The 17,619-nt window shown below is 39.6% G+C and overlaps 1 protein-coding gene across 1 annotated transcript; it reads right to left on the bottom strand.

Annotated features, from left to right (window-relative positions):
• Window positions 1–491: 491 nt before the first annotated feature.
• On the bottom strand, window positions 492–5,889 carry LOC140238303 (uncharacterized). The gene is made up of 2 exons (XM_072318238.1): window positions 5,842–5,889; window positions 492–1,184 (listed from the first exon to the last, which is right to left on the bottom strand). Exons 1-2 carry the CDS (start codon window positions 5,887–5,889, stop codon window positions 492–494), a joined length of 741 nt encoding a protein of 246 aa, XP_072174339.1.
• Between the last annotated feature and the right edge of the window lie 11,730 nt (window positions 5,890–17,619).

The raw sequence follows: 17,619 nt of genomic DNA, 5'->3' as shown, positions 1-17,619 counted from the left end.
ATTGAGTGTGAATATCCAAAGAGAGGAAAATTCACCTTTGTTTATGGAAGGAAATATGACAGATAGAAAGTCACAAAATGTGACTGATGCGAAAGCCAAGACAACGGCGACGAATAGTATATCGCTGTCGTCGGTTTTCACTTCTTCTTTTATTTTAGTGAGTACAACACTATTCAGGGGAATTACTGTTTGTGTTGCATATATTTATGTGAGAACAGATTGTCTTATGTGCCGTTTATGATTTTGATGGACACACATGCAAAAAAAAAAAGAGAAAAAAACAAACTAGTATCTATGAATAAGTTTCAAGACACCTCACCGTACACAGTATTTCATTCATGACTGCAATTCGACTTTAACACAACAGAATATCAGCGAATTTAAGTGTGCTGCAGATAAAGAGGTCATTACAAGTTTTGAATTGTACTGATCACATTTCTGCCACAATCATATGTACCATTAATTCCGTGAAATGAATGTCTGTGGTTCACCTACATACCTGTTGGGCTATAACTCGCCGGTGGCGAGTTGAGCGCTTCTACGTAATCTCGACTGCTTCCTCCGCCTGCTCCGCCACCTCCTACTCCGCCGCCTCCGCTACCCAGACTCGTGGGGATTGCGTCCAGCCCGTGTCCGTTTGAGATCCTGGAAGAAATTGCACTGTTTGTTCCCGGCTCCAGGCCAACATTGTAGGCGCTCCATCGAGGTATATTAAGGTCTGCTACTCCCATCAGACCGTGCCGAGAGTTGGGTAAAAGTGAGAGATTTCGGCTGACTTCCGCGCTGTCCCCAATGCCCTGTCGCGAGTACGATTCGGGATGGTGATGTGAGGCGGCAAACTGAATTGATCCCCCGCCAGCGCTCCCCGCTGCGTTGCTCATTGCACACTGGGTTCCGGCGGCCGCTGCCATCGACATCTCGGATACGTCGACTCCACTGCGTCCCGCACAAGTCGTGCCGGCCGATGGCAAGGCAAGGGATCCCCCGTAAGTGGCGGATGAACACGATGTGGCGTTGGCGTACGGCAACGGCAGCGCCGCTGGTGGATAGCCCGCTGCACACATCATGGCAGAGGTGGTGACGGCTGCCGGATGCGGGTAGGGCTGGGGATGGTGGTGAGAGAGACTCGCTGTAAGCGACGCGATGGAAAAAGCTGATGCTACACCCGCAGGTTGCATGGCCAGCTAATTCTCACTTCACATCCGCTGATGAAAATGTTTCTGCTAGCTTCTCGACTCAGGGGAAATGTGTCACAAAAGAGTCAAGCTTGTCCGATCAATGATATCTGCAGTCCACTGTAGAGAAGAGTTCGGAAAAAAAAAATATGCCAGGGGGTCTTTTTCTATACCTAGCGTGATTACGAGTGTAAACTACAGATGAAACCATTCGTTCATGGACTTATATTGAGACTGAATAAGTGGGTCAATCTGGAATCATCTTCAAAAGCTACACACACATTTAGTTCCGTGAGCACGTCTTCGAGAAACAAACTCGCCGTTACTTCTGGTAGCACGTTGTTTTTTGTTGACTCTGTCAGGCCTACTGAAAAGGATACAGGGCCCGGAAACAACAACACAACGTTGTGAAATCTCCCGAGTAGACTTTCCGATACAGTTCAGTTACGGCGTCACCTCTCGGCAAGGCGATAGATCGAACTGTGCGATTGGTCCAGCAGCCGCCGACTTACAAACGCTTTCTTAACCCGTTTTGCAAGCGCGCCTCTAATTGGCCGACGACCAGATGAACCCGCGTGACATTACAGCCGTGGACCAGTTACCCATTAAAATCTAATATCTGCAACGTTCCTTTACTGGTTCCAGTGAGCACCCCTGACATGTTGTAATTCAACAATATTTCCAGCGAACGTGTAATCTCAAACCACCACAAGACGACATTTTCCAACAAATGTTCATAAATAACACAGCGGTTGTTTAGCTACCACAGTACTTAAATCTCGATGAATTCATACAAGCCACGTACAATGTTTATTTGTAGACACCAAGCATGTCTTCATTTGATTTTGAAGAAGTTCGAACAGACAAGGCAGTAAAACGCTAGTGCCGTACACTTTACAGCTTTCTTTCAAGCATGTGTTTGACCCCACGCTAGAGACACAGAATGAGGCAACCTTTTCTTCCTCTTTTTCTTTTTTTTTTCTCTCTCTCAAAAGGCACTCACAAGATGGACCGTGTTTCTGAAACCATAGGCGTTCTTAGCTGCCTAGACGTTGCTCAAGGCTTACTTTGATTTAGGTGAAAATGAGTACATTTCATAAATTTCCATGAGCAGAGAAGCTCGTTTAATTTTGTTACTACAGTATTTTGAAATTCTCGCTTCCAAACGCGGAAGTTATTAAGAAAAATGTTGCAAATATCAAAATCATGCAAATAGAGACAAAATATGGAATATTCTTGAGCAATAATAGAGATGTCAACAAAAAGTAGGTTTACCGTCTTTTGAATGCTATTGACCGTAAAAATCAATTTCTGGTACACTGTATTGTCTTCTCATTCTCTTTCTGTTCATATTATGAAGAGTTTCATAGCAAAATGGACTAAGTGCCATCTTTTAAACATTTCAAAATAAGTCCATAATCAGATAAAGCAAAATGTACATTTTCAAGTGATTCCTCGTTTGCAACATGAACACGAAATATTCTTGAAGTTATGATTAAGATATCTTCTTGTCATCTTCTTTTAATTGTTTTTAGCAGCTTTGATCGCAAATATCTCAACTTAACAAGAATGCGGTTAACAGATAATTATTTTTGAGATCAAACTCCACCTCACTCTCTCTCTCTCTCTCTCTCTCTCTCTCTCTCTATATATATATATATATATATATATATATATATATGATATGTGTGTGTATATATATATATATATATATATATATATATATATATGGCACCAATCATACTTTGTAAAGATTTCACCTTCATCAGACTTAGCTGAATCTCAAACAATAAAAGCATCTTTAAATGCTGGTTAAATAACATATTTTGATAATATATATGTAATCCAGATTGAAAAAAAAAAATCTCTGAATTTGATATGAACGTCACGTTACACTATATTTATCCTATTTAATGTATACGTTTACAGATTGCAGAGTTTAGAATATAAAAGATCGTGATATGAACATAAAAATTGCATTTGATGTAACCAAAATATTATAATGTCTGTGCGCATAATTCACACATCAAGTTGTATGGTTTGAGTTTTAAGTTTATTAACTTGATTTCACATGGATACGTGTACCGTGGTGGCAAGAAAAGGGCGAATTTTGATTATCACTGTGCCATATAATCATTTGGAAAGCGATTTGATAGTTTAATAAACACCTACTGGTATTATCTTCATTGATGCATGTACTAACCAAATAATAAGAGATAAATGGGAGATACAGCAGTGATGTTTGTGTGTGAGAGTGTATGAGTGTGTGAGTGTGTGTGTGTGTGTGTTTTTGTAAGTGTGTGTGTCTGTTTTGTGTGTAAAAGTGCATTTTGTAAGACCAGAAAGATAAGAAACCAAATAAGAAACGGTCACGCAGGCGAAATGATCTAATAAAGGTTGACATGAAGATAATTACGATATAAATGAGAAAAGATTTCAGGTAGGCCTACACAATAAACAACAACAACCAAGCTTGCAAGAAAATACATGATCTTGACAGATTATATTTCTTGCGGGCTATACTGCAAAATAAATTACATCTTAGATTATGAAATATGATAAAATTGCACTTACATACCGCAAAGTAGATTATGCCTCATCAGTCAGTATAATTCAATTTGGAAGGTATTTAAGTCCGGAGATGTAAAATCATGGATAATGCAATACCTGCAGATTCTTCTGGCCAGCTGTGTTGTTGATGCCGAACTTATATATTTTGTTATGTCTGCATTCAAAAACAAACATTACTAAATGAGTGACCATCGCATTTATGTGTCTGAAGTAATAAAAAACCTTGTCCCATGATTGAAATGATTTTAACATTTAAGGGATAAAGTATTTAAAGAATATTTCATCGAAGATTGTGCTCGAGTCAATAATCGTATGCGACAAGATAGTTTGGAAACCAATTTGAAGTAATATGTGAACTCTTGCATGTTATTCATTGCTTTAAAAAAAGGAGTCATGTAATAAACAAAATGCTCACTAGAGCTGTACGTTTATAAATATTTGGCGGCAAGGAATGTCTGTTCTAAGGGGATAAAAAAGAACCACAGCATCTAAGAAGTCTATAACGCGCCGTCGCTAGACCTGATTCAGTAGAATAATACTTTTCTCTGGTTATTTTTTCTCGAAATGGAGCGGAGATGATGCACATGAATATGTGAATCACAAACAGTGGAAACGTCGAGAAATAGCTAGGATCCCAGCAACGTGAATCCATCTTCGGATATCCGTCGTGACATGCTATGATTTTCTTGCCAACGGCTTTAAGACATATGATCAAATGCATCCGTCATCTTATCTTTCTCTTATTGCTTTCAAAATAATGATTGACGTAAAGTACAGTAATTATGCCTGCGTAAATTAGAGGTAACATTAAACATACAAATAATGTTCACAATTGTAACACGACTCACTTAGAGAGCAGGCCTCGGTTCTCGACGTGACTACGTTCCAGATAAATAATGATAAAAAAACACGGATAAATGTATATTACTTCTGTGAAGAGCAGAATCGTGGATTAAGAACCGAATCTATTCTCGCATTGTGTTGTTGTGTCCTTACCCAGTTTTACAGTTGTACGGGGATTAAATGTGAAACCACGGCAATGCCCCAATCGATCGCTTCATAAACAACAACAAGAAATGAGAACAACACCAACAAAACACCCAGGATGATGAAACGGAGAAAACACATAACATTCACTGTTCGGATCTTCACTGGTTGAATGTTCGACTAAAATAACATCCTAAGCATACTGAGGTGTACCATTTCGTGTCATTGTTCCAACCAGGAGCGCATTATTATGGAACAAACGGCGGAGGAGTTTGGGCCACGGTGTTTGCTTCGGAGACATGTCAGGAGGGGGGAAATCGTATTACGTCTATACCATGCCCGGTCCCGACGCGGTTCGTTTACCAGCAAATGGTCTGAAACTAACTGGTCTACGAAGATCCAAAATGCTGCTTAATCTAGCGTGTCGACTTCTGTGATTTTGAGGTGAGGAATAGACCAACTCCTAATGATCCTAAGAAAGCGGTGACCTTAAGTATCAGCTTCACGCAAAGATAATCTAATCGCATTCTGAAAATACGTTGTAGGTTTACTTGTTATGTAAGAGTATAACGTTTCATGAAGTCTTCATGAACGCTGCTCATGTCCATGATGTCATTTGTTGTTGTTGTTGTTTAATCAGGTGAACATGCTTTTACAATGAACATACAAGTATGAAAGAGTAACTGTAATACAACCGTTACGACGCGCAAAAGAACTTTCTGTCTACATCAATCAGAGAAAGTGACGTGGATGAATTTCTTTTTGATTAGCTTTGCAAACTGAACAACAACAGATACCAAGAATAGTGCCGGGTATTACGGTTATATACAATTGTAAGTAATAGGTTCATATTAGGAGTTCCAAATGGAAACTCGAATATGCTGATTTGATGGTATGAATAGTAATTATTTTGTTTCCTGCACAAAAAGGACCAAAGAGGGGGGGGGGGGTGTAACGTTGTCTCCCAGGATTGCTACGAACGTCCGTGAGCTTGACGTAACACACAAAATGTGAAATTGTGGGGAAAGATGTTGAGTTGTCAGCCACAATGATACAATCAAAATGTAGGACTTATTACAACCAGTAAGAAATTCACATCCCGTCTCACTTTATGAACTCTGTTCTCAAAGCTATTGGAGTTTGCTTCAACAGTCATTGCGATATTATCCTGCATCAAAAAAAAAGTAAGGTCCATAAGTTCGATATAATTATGACTAACGATGCATGCACTTTGTGACTCTGCATTGTTATTGGTCATTATAATATGTGTTTTGTATGTGTAGGGGACGTGTATGTGTGTGTAGCTTGAAATGTCACTCTATAATCTGCAGATATAAAATAGATGAATATATAAGGCGTTAATTCAGAACAGTGGCACACACTGTATTGGTTTCGTCGAGTATCATGGGCACAATGTAACCGTTCGAATATTAGTACCCATTGATTTGTAAAGGAAAATCTGACTGAGAACCTATCTGTCCGAAACAAATTATTCATTAATCCATGATATTGATAGGTAAGATATTAGCAGAATCAGAAGATATTGAGACCTCATTATCTAATATTACTTCCCAGAGATCAGGAGTAGTGAGCAAATCGTCTGTACAAATTTATTTGTTTATTCTACCATTTTAGATGCAAAGTATAACCTTGTGAGAGTATAGGTGACTACTCGTTAAAATTGAGAAAGAACGAATGTGAATTATTAGCTCTAAAAATACCTGCTTCAAAAACTTCTAGGGGTCAAAGACCGTTGGTCAATGTAAGGAAGGTGTTAAGGGTGCATTGGTGGTACGATGGCCACCAAGATGGCATAATTTGCAGAACACCTTTTGTAAATGTCTATGCTCGTTTCACACATGCAGGTGATGAGATACCAATTTATCTTCCTGAATCATCTTCAGGTTTTCGGACTCTTCTTTAGGCTTTGTTGTGTAAGTTTCGTCGGATTGTTCGGCCGATCTTCTGGGCGGACTCGGATGACTGTGCCCATGCAATCAGCGCAACTTCGAATCTCCTTCTGGGTCTAATAAATCAGGATTTGTGACGAGATTATTGGCCGGGTATTCAATCGACCAGAGGGGGGAGAGCTTTCATACTCTGCCACCGTAGAGCGATTGATGTGTCAGTGATTGTTACCTGTGCGTCTCTCCCGGTCTTCTTTTCGAGTTTCCGATCTGTCCAATAAAGGACACTCACATGAGCCGCGAAGTTTACCCCCCTTCATGACTTACGGATAAAATGACCGTCTGTCTGGAACAATTCACACCATCACACACACAAGGGGTACACCGCATCCTCTCTCTCTTCTTCACATTTAAACGAAGACAAATGTGTCACCCAGGTAGGAAGAAGAAAACTCTGAGTGTGCCCCGTTACTTTGTCCTTTTGAAGACATACCTACGTCTATCTAAGCCTGTGTTCATACCGGCATAATCATCGGCAATTGCCACATGACTTGTCGAGTAATGCCTGCGTCGGTAGTAAAGCAGATTGTTCGAAACTGAGGGTAGTTATGTCGTTTTTGTTTTTTCTTTTTATCGCAGGTAGATTCGGCATTTTGATTCGAAAGCTAGCTTGCATTTCATTCTCGTCATTTACAAATATTTGTAGAAATCCCTCCAATCATTCACATTCAAAATCAGCCAAGTAAGCACCAGTAAGGCATTTCGTGAGGTACGATGTGAAGTCTAAACAAGAATTCAAGAAAAAAAGAATGCGCGACAGATTTATTCGGGAATTAACCGTCCAGTATCGTAATTAAGTTTCTGATGTGCATCGGGCGCTGAGAGTGAGTTCGATGGCGATCCGATTCGATGATTCCATGAAGAATTACATTCTCACCACAAAGGATCCCAATCTTAGAGAAATCCGATACGCCCAATTTGGATCCCATGAAATCGACGTAGATTAAACACTCCAAGACATTCCACGAAGTGGAAGAGAACCCCAAGAAATGGTTAGCGACATCACGCCAATTATGCGTCATTATAGTAATGAATGGGATGTGATGATAATTGGGACCAAGAGAGCCTATTTTTATTCCTCCGTCGGATTTATTTACCCTAGCTCGGATTCAGAAACGTGGGGCCAGTAACAGGCAAGGGGATGCATCAGGCCATCCTCCCCGTTGGACTCTGCTTGGCTACCCTGCTGATCAGCTGAAGGTTATTGTAACACTGCTCTCTGAGAAACCTGCAATGTAAACTTAAGAATACGAATAAGGGGAAAAGATGAGGTGTGTGTATGGGGGGGGGGGGGATGGGCACTGATGATTGCAATCAAATGGACTGGAGTCGTACGTTGCCGTCGGTAAAGAACAATAATTATTAATTAGAAGATGTTGGTTGATGCGCTGGTCGTTTTCCTTTCGAAAACAATATAAAGCAATCACAGTAAACTTATCCCAATCTTCACAGCTATCAGTCATTTTTCTTTGGCTTTCATTCCATTATTGAATTGTTTCGTTGGATTTATTTAGCTCAATGTATGACAAAGTTCCCTTTTCATAACTGGACCCAAGTATGGACTCACAGTTCCTGCAACGGCATTTCGACACTGCAAATCAATGAAATAGTCTTTGATGAAGAAAGCATGAAATGAGAAGCACGCATTCCGTGAGTGGAGTTGTCATGGGGGAATTATTCTGTGGTCGAAATTGAACAATTACAGCAATCAATACGATCTACGAAATGATATTCTCGACATCGAGTTGTCTGAATCTTTGAGCGCTTCGGGTTCTTCAAAAGACGTGAAAAACCGGGGTCATCCCACGAGACAGACACCCACGAGTCATACGGCCCACGAGTTCTACGTTGACAAAAAGAAGTTTATAAGTCATACAGCCTAGGAGTCATACATCCCATGAACTCGACACCATAGGCAAATAAGGCTCATGAGTACGACAGTAGGCAAACAAGGCCCACGAGTCCAACACAGGGCAAAAGAGTTCCATGAGCTCGACCCTAGGCAAACAAGGCCCGCGAGTTCGACTTTACATCATGGGGATCGTGGGCCTTGTTTGCCTAGTGTCGGTCTCACGGGCCTTGTTTGCCTATTGTCGAGCTCATGGGCTGTATGACTAATACTGACTGTATGACTCGTGGGTGTCGAACTCGTAACGTGCACCCGAACAAAAGTTCTTAAAATTGGGAAATTTGGAGTGGACGTGATGATGGGTTGGGACACCAATGCCTGCTTCCAAGAATCAGCAGCACCCACTAGAAATTCTGGGTGCGGAAATGTGGCAACATTTATGGATTGTTGCAACATTTATGGATTGTTATTGACCTTTGAATATCTCTGGTTCTCTTGAAGATGCATGCGCGGTAGGCTGTCGACTTGACATTTATCAAATATGTGTCTTCGGTTTCGCCTGCATTTTTTTTCGGTTGTTCTTCATCAAGAGAAGGTAATGGGATCGACATGCGAATCTCATCAGTCTGTAAGGTCAGTTAGGGGTTTACAGGTTCTTTGATACGTATATCTCATCGTGGAGAGCAGCGGCCGTTCGCCAGCTGGCTCTAACCGAGTCCAGCCCTTTTGCAGGACTCAGTTGGTGCCTTGTTTAATCATTACGTTCTGACGATATATATATATATCGATATTTTGCTGGCTCAGCTCAAGACTCTTTTGGGCTATCGGTCTGGTCAACTACGGTTCATCACGAGCGTCTTTGTCGGTACAGAGACCTCTACTTTGGATGACATCCCAGATCATTAGCAATTTAGCGAAGCAGTGGCGAGACCGGTGAGGTTGATGTCTAGATGTCATCAATGGGCCCAGGCATGAACCACCTCGGCACAGACAAATTCGATATTGTGATTAAGATGACATTCAACCGAACAATTGGCGACATGGGATCATAAAGGTCTCATTTTAATTATTCTGATGGGCAATAATATGATTCATGTAACTAAAATAAACACACTCACAAGAACACACACACGTTGTGTGTGTTTGTGTGTGTGTAAGTGTGTGCGTGTGTGTGTGTGTGTGTGCGCGCGCGCGCGCTGTCGTAGATGTAGTAATAATGATAAAAGATTATCATTGACATGCGTCCATGATTTCGTACAAGTGTGTTCGTGTGTACGATATCCGAGTACCGGTATGCAATTTCTCTTGGATCGTCATCTATTTCGCAATCTTGATGTACTGACTCTGTAAAATGTTCTCATCAATATTTTGACACTTTTCCTTCTTAGTTTTTGAGTATGTGGTACGCACGAAAAAAGAAGAAGAAGATGTATACGTGTATCGTCACAATGTCGCACTGCAATGTCCCATCGTCATGTTGCAGCCCTACTTTGTTTCTGGGTAGACCGTGTCTATTCAGCGATTATATTTTGGGGATATGTTTTGTATCTACTCTCTCAATATAGGCCCAGTGATAACACGATGTTCAGTTAACAATGACTAGAAGAAAAGTGAAAAAGGCGATAGAGGTATACACATTTACTATCAAATACCCCGGAAATTTCCCAATACTGGATGCATCTTGTTGGTAGACCTCCGCTCGACAATATACTATGGGCAATTATGAAGTTCTGTCGCCCAATGGGCTAATCAATAAAGAACGTCTGGGACAAACCTGTGATGGGATACCCCCCCCCCCCACACACACACACATACACAATTCCTCTCTCACACACATTCAAAGTAATCATCGTCCTCATATAATTGAGCTCAATTACATGATTACAACGAAGCATTGAGCAGATCTTAATACTATTGGCTGCATACATACACGCATCATGTACGAAAATAGTGGTAGACAGACAGACAGACACGCATACACACATACACACGCACACACGCGTTTGCTGGACAGTGGCTCGATCCTTTTGGGGACATCCTTGGCGGTTTTTCAGCGGTTTCCAAATTTCCATTATTACAGCTCTCTTGCTGTCTGGATGACTGGGTTTCTCCACTGTCCATGATGTAAAAATAGACAGATTTGGGAAATTGTCTCTGGATCTATATAAATCAGCCTCCTGAGCTTAAAAACCAAATAATAGCTTCTCATGTACCATGTTGCGCAAGGGTACTTCATTTCCAAGATCTGATAGGCTCTTGATGGGTATAGGTGAAGAAGAACAAAACTGACAGTATTTTCTGCAACAATCTAAAAAACAAACAAACAAACAAACAAAGCATGTTGACATGAAGAAATTACTCTGCATTTTCTTACAGGATCACAAGTGAACTCATATGGATCGTCGGAAACAGTCCTCATGCTGAATGCCTTTTTATTAAAAAACGATGTATGGAAAGTAGTAAGAAAGAAGTTAAGACGCCACCACAAAATGATTTTGCAAAGATTGTACACCTTGTGGATGTAACAAGCCCTGACAGAATAATAAGTTCATTGAAAATCAGTCTCAACGCAATTCTCTTTTCAGACTGTGTGTTTTCGAAGAATTGAAACAAATCGACACCCTACAGGCAATCATATGGTTTGTCACGTCTCATTTGCAGGTTGAAAAGTATGCCGCCTTGGCGAGACAACAGGCGCCCAAATCTGGTGTGTGTGTGTGTGTGTATGTTTGTATGTATGTTAAAGGAAAACCTCGTGATATCTTGATAATGTTCTCGGCACTTGCATTTTTTTACACATATGTCTACACACACACGAACGCGCGCGCGCGCACACGCACACACACACACACACACACACACACATATATATATATATATATATATATATATATATATATATATATATATATAAAGATAAGTAACAAAGCTGCAACAAAGTTCATGCTGTATTCACCAACGGTTTATTTCTTCACACAAATTTTCGAGCGTCTCGCCGCCCTTTCTCAAGTGTTGATACCGTACTGAGAGAACAATAACAAAATTAAGCCATAACAATATATTGCAACCGTGTTACCAAGGATGCGCGCTTTAACGCATCAATGCTAGGCATCCTAACACCCAGCGCGCATCCTGGCAACAGTGCAATGTTACGTCATAATGAAATGACAATGAGTATAAAGCATACATGAAAAAACTGTATATTATATATATATATATATATATATATATATATATACAGTGAAAGAAATTAGATTTGAGGCGCACGTTGCTCTCGAGTCCACTTCAAGTCTGATTTCGATTTCTTTCACTATATTATGCAACCCACAATGAGACATCGCGTACTTGTGGGAAAGGAACAATCTCTCGCACTATACACACACACACACACACACACACACACACACACATATATATATATATATATATATATATATATATATATATATATATATATATATATATATTTATTTATTTATTTATTTATATAATACAAACAATTAAGTATGTGTCATGATTCAGCGATTTTTTTATTTGATTTTACGTTTAATTTTGTTCTCTTTTCAGAGACAACACTGATCAACCTTCTTAGCCATCGTTGGATCCATTAGATGAAAGATAGGTGGTCTGACCGGACTTCAATGGTAACCTACTGATATCTGAAGCTTACAGGTATGGTAATAGATCCACATACAAAACAATTTTGTGTGTACGTGAAAGTATGTGTGTGTATGTGCGTGTGGGGGGGGGGGTTATACCTGTGAACGTTTATAATGTGATTTTCGTTTGTTTGTTTGTTTGTTAAATCAAATCATACCTTTGAGGCAAATGCTGTTGTTAGCAGATAAAGTAACGTTTGAGGCTCTTTAGCGTGAAAGGGAAAGCCATAATCTAACAAAGAAATCAGGCAATAACTGACTAGAACGTAAAGTGGCGCTAATGCACATGACCCAAGTATGCACTGATTTTGCGTACTCTTATCTACATTGTATTTGCAAAGACGTCCGAGCTTTTTCAGTTATACAAGTACAAAAATCAGCATACTGTATGCAGGACACCAACTGTGGCTCCTTTAAAAAGCTAATCATGCACACAATTTCGATATTGTGTTCAACATTCATATGGCATTTGTTCTAAAGCTCAAATTCATTTCAAGATTTGTTCTATGCAAATGGAGAAATCATGGACTTCTTCCCCCGGTGGTAAGACCCGTTCGATGACCTTTTAAGAGCCTCGTGGCACTTGAACCGATAGCGTAAGCTGTCAAACTCCAGCGTCAGACATGTTGGCGCAACTCATGTGCAAAATTACCTCACGAACATGTTATTATTGACAAGCGCACAACCTGACCTAACCATTACAAGAGTCAACATCTACGTTTGTGCTCTATGTTTCAGTTCATCTGTCAGAATTTCTGGTTCTGATGTCCATTATTACGACACCCATCAGTCGGGGAAACTACTCATCGAGTAAGAGGGAGAGAGAAAGGAACCGAATTGGCATGCAAACTTGAACGCTATCAAAACGTTCGTCCCATCCACTCAGCCGAGAGGTAATGTTTTAGTTTGAACCCTACGCTTTCAAACAAAATCACTAACAAAGAGAAAGAGAGAAAGGGGGGGGGGGGGGGAATGGGAGAGGGCGAGAGAGGGAGAGGTGGTGGATTGAACTTAAATTCGTGTGGCCCGGATATAAGCGCAATACCTGATATGAATATTTTATCGCTCAATTTGTTTAATTAAGCTGAAGAGTGATTGACGCAGGCGTTGGAGTGAAGACAGGTCTGCCATTGAGCTGGGTTAAACGATCCGATTTAACGCCCCGCTGTGTACCCCGATACGGCGGCCAATTCTCTTACCGCAAATCATCTGTTGTACTTTTCGTGGCAGTACATAATATCAAAGACACTGCTGCCATCAGAAAAGCTAGTCATTCTGTCTTTTTTTTTAATGTAGAGTATACCTTACTTTCTTTTTCCAAAACTGCCACTTCATGTAGGTTAGACAAAACCATCGTTGCGGTTCTTTAATGTCCATCCACGACAGTTGAGAATCAGTAATACGATGAAATTAAGGGGGAAAGAGTATAGCGATAAGGTGCTGTACGAGTGATCTCGAAACATCGTCTTCCTCTTCATCCCTATCTTACCTCTTCAACTTCATGTAATTCGATCTTTAACAGTTTATTGTAACACATGTCTCAGTGTCTTGCAGAACGAATGCTTAATTTGCTGGGGGAATATACAACAGTGTCGAATATTACATTATAATTTGCACTGAAAATAGAAACAAGAAAAGAAAAAAAAAAAGGAAATGCATGCGTTACCATCCAAAGCTCTCATCATGCATCTATTTCTTCCTTCTTGTTCATTCATTCAGGACTCCCTGTGAGTAATTATGAATACTATCCCAGCCTACATCTACACGACAGGCATACTTTTCTTCTCCCCTAAATCCATCTACTCGCGTCAGAGAAGCTACGTGCATAGCATCGATTGAGTTACGTGACAACAGAATGCACCTGATATAACGAGGTATGTCTTGATCAGACCATGTAACACGCAAGACAAACTCTCCACCCATGTACTATACGCGCGATGCGATGGCGCCACCTTCACGGTGTGTTCAAGTTATACAGTCACGCTCAGTGGTTTGAAGTAAATTAGCTATCCACCTCTAGAAAGCATTTTAAAAATTCTCTTTTGTGTCTCCTTTTATTTTGCTTTCATGTTGTTATTTATTTGCTTTGTTACTATTTCTAGCAAATTTAGGCAAAAATATAAAACATGAAAGGCCTTTCAACGCGTGCGTCCCATTAGAAAGGCTCATTCAAGGCACGACGTATGACTTATACTCATGCGTTTCCGTGGTCTCGTGCGCTTGAACGTGTTATGTATTAGGCATGACGATTACTGCATGGCTCATTCTATGCCATTAATACATATATAAACTCCTCAAAATAAGTTCTGCAATTAAAGTTTGATATATCATATTTCTCTTATACCAGCATTATCTTCATTAAATGTGACATCATAAGAAAGCCTGATTAATTATCTTTAAAATGACCCTTATAAAAGGACTATCCAACGACACAACTCTCTTGGAGGAAAGTGATCAGGTGGGTTCAGTGCAGTTGCATGTGTGAGTGCAAGATGCAGTTGAAGGAGGAAAATAGAGATTGAAAAAAAACCCAATCATTATTTTACTATAAATATTTGTTATCTTGATGAGTGGGGAGAATATGATTGTATCAAATATCGTTTTAGTGAAGCTTTCAAAAAATACATACTTGAGCAAAACTTTATGTTGTCCGGGAGATTATTCCAAATGTCCGGACCCGAATGTCTTATAGATTTATGTGTCACTAATAATTTGGGATTCAATAGATGGAAATTTCTACATATACGAGTAGGGTACGAATGGACAGAAGTATTAAACCTAAACATGTTATTAAACGATGATGGAAGTTGATTATGAATATATTTAAAAATAATTAATGCTACTTGAATAGTATTCAAATCAAAAACCGTCAAGGTTTTAAGTTCATGAAATAAAGAATCAGTACTAGTATGAGCCAGGGAATGCGATCCAATACAAATACGTATAACTTTCTTTTGTAACTTGAAAATAGAGTTTATTTTGGTAGAGCCGCAAGTTCCCCATACAATATTACAATAACTTATATATGGGAGAATTAAGGAATTATATAATAAAAATAAAGTTGAACGAGGAAGGAAGAACTTCAACTTGGAAATGATCCCTATATTTTTTAGAAATACACGTTGTAACATGATGCAAATGCTCATTCCAAGTCAAACTTTCATCTATATATATACTTCCAGAAATTTTGAATTCGTTTTCTTTTCTTATGGGATACCATCAATGTTGCTATGTATCAGCGTATCTGCATTATGAAAATGAAGTTTAAAATAAATAAAATGGGTCTTTTTTATATTCAAAGAAAGTTTATTAGACTTAAACCAATTTGATACTTGATACTTTAATACTTTAAGTCAATGATGACGTCATGAAGTGTGTCATATCAAATTAAATAAAAGAGCGACGAGAACGCACGAGATTTTACTCTGCTGGAAATTAATGTAATCCTTGATTGAGAATGGTTACTTTTCTATTCAAACAATGCTTTTTATTCATCTAGTCTAGCACTGTGTCCATATCGTACCAGCACGTGTGAGAGTCACTGGACGATTAGTGTAGTTTGGTAGAACGTACACTGTAAAAAGTCCGGTGTTAAATATGAAACACCGAGCTGGTGTTAAATTTCCGGTGCTCATTCATGGTGTTAGATTAACACCTCCGGGTGTCATTTCAAAATTTAAAATTGTTTTTTGAATAGTTTCTTAGTTACTGCACTTCTTGTTAATTTTGAACTTCAACAAGACGATAAAGAATTTTCCGATAAAGTACTTGATTTTTGAAAAAAATCTGTAAATACATTTACACCACAGTAACACCAGTTGGTGTGGTCCCCTATTGAAGCTGGACGGGTGTTATACCATTGAAATTAACACCACCGATATCAAATCAACACCATGCGGTGTCATTATTGAATTAACTCTAGCGCAGTGTCAAAATACCATCAGCCACAGTGTCAAATTAACACCACGAAGTACCAGGCGAACACTTTTTAACACCGTCACAATACATTTTCTACACCTGTGGGTGTGGTCCTCTATTGAAGTTTGATCGGTGTTAGATTTAACACCCATGGTGTTAAATCTAACACCGATGTTTTATACAGTGTATAGAACAGTCGGTCTTGAATTGGTCGTGCAAGGAACACCTCCTTATCCGAATCTTACCACTTCACGTAAAACCATGGTTGTGATCACCGCGGTGAACAATGGTACTGTAATCCAACCAACCTGACCAAGAACAGATTTCCCTGAACTATTTCAATCAGTAAGTCATATTTGTATACTTGTAAGAACTCATTTATTGCTGTCAGCTGTCGTCAACCACATTTTCATTATATATATCACAATATACAAGATTCGGAATGCATTACTATCCCATTTGGAGTGCATTCAAATCCACCAGGTCTACACTATAAACACTGGTATCGTAATTTCTTTGAGGCTGTAGATAGAGACGAGTTTTAGTGGCGTCATCCTACTTTCTCAAACTCTGCAACTCCTAACACTTAGGGTCTACTTTACACTTGGGATTTATAGCTGCATTTTTTTTTATTGCACGAAGTGGGTGAGACTTTTTACCCTAGTATGTTAATCCGATTCTAAACAGTGACGTTGATAAAATGTGCAAGATATATTACACTGGTACGCAGATCAAGGAAGAAGTGTTAAAAAAGATATCAAAGTCTGAAGGAAAACGAATGGTGATAGAAATGTTTGTTCCGCTCCATACAACGGGGCTAATTAAAGACTCCCGAGGCAGTCGTAGATATTGCATGGCGGAATTTCCATATTGGAGAATAGCTATCAAAATCTGTTTCCTTGATAACGGCATTAGAACGGCGATTCGCTTTTCTCGAAGACGGGCAAGCGACGAGGGTATGATTTAGTGCCGCAATCGACGCGTAGTGCATGCAAATCGTGTGCGTCGCGTCCGCGCGTTCAGCGCACATAACCATCATTGTTCCGTGACGACTTTTCGCCGCGTTTTCACGGAGGATGTTAGCAGGCGCGAACGGTCCCGCTGCGCTCATCAAGTGTGCAATAATTTGCAAAAGATCCTCGTAATTTCTGTCATTCTCTTTCGCAGCCGCGAAAATTGAGCCTTATATTCCGTTTCTCGTTTGTCATGGATTTCGATGGTGAAAGGAAATCCTGCTCTTAACACTAAAACAGGGAAACCCTACAGCGACAAATATTCCTAAGCATGTTCAACGACCGGATGGAAAACAAGTACTAAATTATGCAGTTTTATACTCTTTGAGTTTTGATTTATTCGTCATTTTCAAATTTCTCTTTTATACAAGCTTTACATTGCTTTCATTATACCTAAAAGTTTTGATCATTTGAATTATGATCAGTACGATTTATTTCAGATGCACATAAAGTCATATAGAGGAATAAAGACACATTTGT

Source organism: Diadema setosum, chromosome 14, assembly GCF_964275005.1.
Source record: "Diadema setosum chromosome 14, eeDiaSeto1, whole genome shotgun sequence".
In the NCBI taxonomy this organism is placed as follows: Eukaryota; Metazoa; Echinodermata; class Echinoidea; order Diadematoida; family Diadematidae; genus Diadema; species Diadema setosum.
This window is presented reverse-complemented; position numbering and strand designations above follow the sequence as displayed.